Source organism: Pundamilia nyererei, unplaced genomic scaffold (assembly GCF_000239375.1).
Source record: "Pundamilia nyererei isolate P.nyererei 1_Seehausen unplaced genomic scaffold, PunNye1.0 scaffold00003, whole genome shotgun sequence".
NCBI classification, from domain to species: domain Eukaryota; kingdom Metazoa; phylum Chordata; class Actinopteri; order Cichliformes; family Cichlidae; genus Pundamilia; species Pundamilia nyererei.
Genome location: NW_005187404.1, coordinates 6,047,589 through 6,054,205, shown reverse-complemented (window position 1 = coordinate 6,054,205; position 6,617 = coordinate 6,047,589). Strand labels below are relative to the sequence as shown.

The following is a 6,617-nucleotide window of genomic DNA, read 5'->3' as shown; positions in this document are numbered from 1 at the left end:
AGTGTACCTCTGGTGCAAATTACTGACCTCTGTCATCATTTTAGGTGGGGGAACTTGCACAATCGGTGGCTGACTAAATACTTTTTTGCCCCACTGTATCTACCATCTATTTTCTACTCTGGGGCAATACTTAATTGATGGTGTTTTAGTTATTTTTAAGTATTTTACTGGGTTGTGTGCTTCTGTTACAGATCTGCGAAAGCAGGCCAGACAGTTGGAGAACGAACTTGACCTGAAGTTGGTCTCTTTCAGTAAATTATGCACCAGCTACAGCAGCTCCAGAGATGGACGTCGAGGAGACACGTAAGATTAAGGCTTCTCACTCAACTGTAGAGTTAATAACTACTAAAAAGATGAAACAATTAATATTCTTCTAGCAATAAATCTTTACCAAATGTAAAGATGTATTTATTGTATTTTATTGTTGTCATATTTAATCACATATTTAATATTATTCTTAAAAACAACGATATAGTGAAAAGATATAAAGATATAATGAAAGCAAAGATTGGTTCCAAAGCTTAAACTTAATGTTTTTTATTTTATTTTATTGGAGTTGAAAATGGGTTACTAGTCAAAATGTTATTATTTTTAATTATATTCATCATTCAGAGTTTTCATATCTAGCCTGAATTGTAATTGTTCAAATGCATATTTGTTAATCAGCAAAAAAAAAAGGTTAAGTCTCCAAAAGCACTCAAAGCGCTTTATGTGCTTGGTGTATGCCTCATTCACCCATACACCAAGCACTTTTCCCTATGCCTAATTACTTTCTGTCTACTAATCACACACCTATACTCTGATGGATGCAATGGAGAGCAAATTTTGTTTAGTATCTTGCTCAAGGATATTTTGCATGCATTCTGGAGCAGCCAGGGATTGAACCACCAACCTTCAGATCAGTGGATGACCTGCTGTCCTAATCTACAGCCACCCCTAAAGTAGCTTGAATGGAATATTCTAACACAAAAACTACATGTTTCTTTATTGCAGACCTTAAGGATTTTGAGACCAAGTAGGCTTTTGAAACATTACCAATCAAGAAAAAAAAACTTGATTACTTACTTCTGTTTGATTACAGTTATTTATTTTTTACTAACAGCTTTAAATTCTTTATTTGATGAATGTGTAATTTCTGCTATGAAATAAAGCACATTTCTTGTCCATTAAACACAAGAAAACAGTACAAGTTTTTTTTTAATGTGAGTTAAAAACCAATTACAAATAAGCTGCTTTAAATAAAAATTCTTAATATTCTTCCATCTTATTTTTCCTTTCAGGTCAGACACCACACCTCTGCTAAACAACTCTACCCAGGACAGGATGTTTGACACCATGTCAGTGGAGATTGAACAGTTGCTAGCCAAAGTAAGTAAATTGTCTCAGGTCAGTGGAAAAGGACGGCAAAAAGAATATAATAAGAACAGAAATGGATATATGCCTCGTCCTTCGTGTCTATCCATCCGTCCACTCTGTTTCCTTCTCTCTCTCAGCTGACTGCAGTGAATGACAAGATGGCGGAGTACACCAACTCTCCGGGCGCAGCTGCTCTCAACGCTGCTCTCATGCACACGCTCCAGAGGCACAGGGACATCCTACAGGTTTGCTGTCTTGTTCCTTTTTTCCTGTCGCTCATCTGTTTTCTATAGTTTTTTTTTTAACATTTTTATTTAATTGAAATCATTTTCTTTCATAGCGACTTCTTCTCAGTTATAGTTACTGAACTCAATGAAGAGCCCAAGAACTACTTTCTAAAGCACATACTGAGCCTTAGGCTACGTTCCCGCTGCAGGCGAAAGTGCATCAAATCCGACTTTTTTGACCCTGTGCGACCCATATCCAATCATGGTGTGACAGTGTGAACGGCACAAATCCGATATTTTCAAATCCGATCTGGGTCACTTTCGTATGTGGTGCTGAATCCGATACATATCTGATGTTTTAGAAAGGGACTGCTGCTTGAATGGTCAGGTCGCATTAAATCAGTCTTCTACGTCACTGACACAAGACAGACACCAATTATCAGCGCCGGAGAAGCGCCCGATAAGACATCGCGAACGCTTCCTGGCCGTCCAGTGCAGATGTTAGTGAAACTGTTGGGAAGACAACGTTGGAGAAACGTGAACATTTTATTTGTACTGTATAATCTGCGGATTCTGACAGAAATCTGCAACTATCCTTTGAAGCACCGCTCCTCTAAAACAGCAATAAGGATAATTATTAGGCCATATGTAAATAACAAAATAACTTTATAACTTAAAGCAAAATTGAGAAACGTGAAGTCTGAAACAAGTCTTTATATTAACGGCCATCAGTCAAACAATACTGTTTGGTCTGGGTCTAAACAGAGCGCGTTGTGTGTGACGTCTTCTTTTGTGCATGCAGGCCGCTTTGAGGGTTCACACTAAAGCGCGTTTGCTGTCACATTTTATTTGTAGTGTGAACAAGTAGACAAAAAAATCGGATTTGATCAAAAAATTGGAATTGAGTAATAAGACCTGCAGTGTGAACGTAGCCTTAGTGGTTCAGTTTTGTCCTGTTTACCACTTGTTTGTTTGTCTGTCTTTCCTGTATTCCTTTTAAAAAAACAAACAAAAAAACCCCTTTATTTTCCTCGAAGGACTACACACATGAATTCCACAAAACCAAAGGCAACTTTTTGGCCATCCGGGAAAGGGAAGACCTTCTAGGGTCTGTCAGGAAAGACATTGAGTGAGTACTCAGCCACAGCACCTTCTAATTTCATTTAGCTTTTATAGTAGTGTGGGAATGTTTTAATTAATTAATTAATTAATTAATTATTATTTTTATTAATGTCGTTGTTGTTGTTGTTGTTGTTGTTGTTTATTATATTATAGTAAATGATAAGATCCTACACACGCATGCTTTCTTGTGTTTTGATCTGAAACGGTGCTGGGCAATAAAAAAGGTCAAGCACTGCTCTTATGTCGTAGACCTTATTCCTGAGAGGAATAATTGAAACTTCACTTCCATTTGGCATGTTCTTGAACAAATAGAAGATTTGTGCTCACTTTGGCCTTGCATTGAGGAAGTGCATCCTCTCTTCAGATTTGCACAGTTTGAGGGAATTTATTGAAACGAAGGTCTCCCTAGACCATGAGTCTTCTTTTTGCAGTGGCTTATTGATCTGTGAAGGCACTGATGATGGCAAACAGTGAGCACTGCAGGATTCTTATTGATCCTTCCCTGTCCATCTAGAGTACAAAGAGAAGAGTTCTCATGCAGAGGCGTCTTGCAGGCAGGCATACATGTTCAATAGGAATACACTCACTTAACTATGTATAAATATACAAATGTAGTATTCATTAAGTAATTTATAAAGCTCTTAAGGAGCTTACTATAAATTAAAATAGTTTACATTTTTCCAGAATGACCTGAGTGTGAAAAAACAACAGATTAAACAGCATTTGGTGCAGTTTTTCATTTAAATTATGAAACTAAGGATAGGGTACAGGATACTAAGCAGACTTTTGTGTAATACCAATTTGTGTCACGAGATGTTGTATCAAGTCATTGGAGCCTCGAGTGTGTCTTGAGTCCAGCACAAGAAGAAGGTAAAATACCGATGAAATGACAGATATTGTGGTGAATCAGACACTGCTAGAAAATGATGCCTTAACCACCAACAGCAGTAAAGGAGCAGTCAAATGCATGATTTTATTCTCTCTGTTTTAACAGAGGACGGGAGAGGTTATCAAATATAGTGTGAATCTTTACTTAATAAAGTATTAATCAGGATTTTCATTACATTTGAAATCACTGAAAGTAATATTTTTTAAGGACGCAAATGTATCTCTTTATATTAGGAGCCACTTCATTACATAGGACATCGGTGGAGCTTTTTTTTTTTTTTTTGGCCAATTGTTTTTATTTTGGGTTTTTTTCCACTTTAATGTTTGTTCTGCTTTTTCACCACTTTAAAAGCACCTTTGTCTGATCTTTTAAGTGCAAAAGATGCATTTTCATACAGTTTTCTAGCATGATGTGGCAACTTATTGCCTAGCAACCGGAAAATGACTTTTAATTAAAGAGACCACCCCTTATCTGAATGATCCTAAGTATCAATACTGGCAAATAATAGACAGAAAGCAATAAGATGTGACTTGAAAATATATGACAAAATTCTGTTGTCGAAAACCGCAAAAACAATTTCCTGATCACAGAATTCTGGACTTTGTGTTTTTACATTGTCTTCTTGGCAGCACAGTTTAAGCCTTGGCCTATCTGAACACTAACGTAGTTACAAGATGCTTTTATAAAATACAATTTTGGGGTCAGTACAGAAATGTGTAAAATATCATGACATTAATACAGTGATGGAATATCTGGTGCAGCTCAGCATTTTCTCTTTTGTCAGGCAGGGGGCAGTAGAGCTCTTGGCTGTGAAGTAAATGGACCAGCACATGTTTCAGAATATGTTTTCCATGTGGTAACAAGAAGGAGTCCAAACTATCTAATTGATACAAGCACTCAAATGAAACAGTGAGGCATATATCAAACACCATATCAATAACTTGCATTGTGCTTACAGACTACTGAAGCACACACACACACACACACACACCACATTCATAGTAATAGCATGCTGCAGAGCTGAGCTGAGATGTAACAACCCTTCTTCTCCTGCTTTGATTTTTAAATGTCAGCAACAAAAATGACAGTTTTCTATGATTTACATTGGTGCCCTTTTAAAAAGCCTCGCCGGAGTGATGAATCGGTCTGTCAGTACAAAGAATTCTGGTCCCACAGAAGCATCAGCCCAGTTGCTAGGGTGGTCAGATTGGGCTCAAGGCAGTCACTCTGGGGTGTACTATATGTGCTCATAGCCTTCCTCCTCCCCTGCTCGACGAGAGGGTGGGGCAGTGTTAAATGACCAGAAACGAAGAAGGCATGGGAGTCAGCAGTTCAGGGCTGCTGATAGCTAGAGATTCATCAAACAGAAAAGAATGGGTTTGCTGTGTTTACTTTGTGAGTGGTGCAACGCCCATTCATCACTTCTGACTGCTCAGTAGAGGAGAGCACGGTTCTTTCTCTGTTTCTTCATTAACCATAAAAAAATCTATTTTTCTCCTTTTTTTTTCTCTAGGAAAACAGTTCTTTGAATTTTGCTTTGTTCACTGCAGCAGCTTTAATTCAAAAGATCTGACAAAAATGACACATTTAAGGAATCATTATTTTTAAATGTCCCTGCAGTTTCTCAGACTCAGACCTACTTGGGCAGTTGGCCAATCATGGCTTATAGTTTTATGGAAACGCAATATTTAGTCTGAAGAATTATTATTATTGCAAAGGGTGGCATCCTTGGTGTGAAAATACAAAAAGGAAATTAGATATTTGATGCAGTGTTAAAAAAAAGAATGGGTTAGAAACACAAAAAGAGCCATGAAAGACAATCAAGTCGTTAAAAAAAAAGTTTAAAATGCTTATCTTCTCTGTCTGGCTTTTCTGATTAATTAATTATTACATAATCACTGTATGCAATAGCCATATATGCTACAAATATTAGCAGTTTGTGTGAATTAGTAAAGCGCTACCATACCAGTAAAGCGATTAACACCTTTAACGCTGTTATCACATTGCTAATGTGCAGTTTAAGGAACAAGGCCTTTACATTTTTATATTCCTTGTATATGCTGTGTGTTTTAGTGGTCCTTGCAAAGAAGAGTGAGATCTGCAGGATAAAACGCAGATTGTCACCTCACTTTGAAAGTTAGCCAGCCTTTGGTACCCTGTGGCAATCTGCTTGTGAAAATTACATTGGCAGCCTTACAGATTGCTCCTTTTTGATTGACTTCTGATTCTGATGTATGCAAAGTTACAGAGACAAGAATTGGGATCAAGGCTGTCGCCTGTTAACTTGGGCTGTCATTTTAGATTTATTTCTTATCTACACTTTGAAAACTTGATTTTGACACACAAGTAAATCTGACATTGCCTAAATGTTGAAAATTACCATTCATTAAAAAAAAAAAAAGTATTATTCACGAGTGTATCTGCCTGCCTTTTTAGGACATACAAGAGCGGTTCTGGGGTCAACAACAGAAGAACAGAGCTGTTCCTAAAGGAGCATGAGCATCTGAGAAAGTAAGTTCCCAAAGCATTTGTATTATTTAACCATAGCAGTTAAAAGTAGAATAAGGTTGCCATCCTAAATGTGAAATAGTCCGATATTTTTTTTAGGAAAGCAAGCTGGAATAACCTTGATGGCGCAGGCCCACGTTTTGGGAAAAACAAATAAAAATGTATTTTTCTGACACATTCATTTGTTCTCTTCATGCGTTTACTTCATAGCAGATGTGAAGTTCTTCTGTTAATTCATAACTTAAGGTCTTATATGAGCATGCATGACAGAGAAGATCAAATCCTGATCTCTAGCAACCTTAGTATCCCACAATCTTTTGGCTGACTCTCAACCCCTGCAGAACAGCATGTGGTTCTTTTTTTATACGTTTCCCTGTGTTTGTGCCAGAGGTGTTAGATGCCCACTGCATGGAAAGTAAAATTGGATAGCAGCAGGGCACACACACACACACACACACACACACACACACACACACACACACACACACACACACACACACACACACACACACACA

The 6,617-nt window shown here is 37.5% G+C and overlaps 1 protein-coding gene across 2 annotated transcripts in view; it reads left to right on the top strand.

Moving 5' to 3' along the window:
- Window positions 1-6,617, top strand: part of gosr1 (golgi SNAP receptor complex member 1) — a 25,261-nt gene that overhangs the window by 4,924 nt on the left and 13,720 nt on the right. The window contains exons 2-7 of one of the 2 annotated variants that reach the window (XM_013911290.1): window positions 192-303; window positions 1,281-1,368; window positions 1,494-1,601; window positions 2,621-2,712; window positions 6,031-6,105; window positions 6,185-6,304. In XM_013911290.1, coding sequence (XP_013766744.1) covers window positions 192-303; window positions 1,281-1,368; window positions 1,494-1,601; window positions 2,621-2,712; window positions 6,031-6,105; window positions 6,185-6,275 — 566 coding nt within the window. In that variant the 3' untranslated portion in view covers window positions 6,276-6,304. Of the gene's footprint in view, window positions 1-191; window positions 304-1,280; window positions 1,369-1,493; window positions 1,602-2,620; window positions 2,713-6,030; window positions 6,106-6,184; window positions 6,305-6,617 lie in introns of those variants that run through there. The other variant, XM_005720777.2, reaches the window with a different exon arrangement.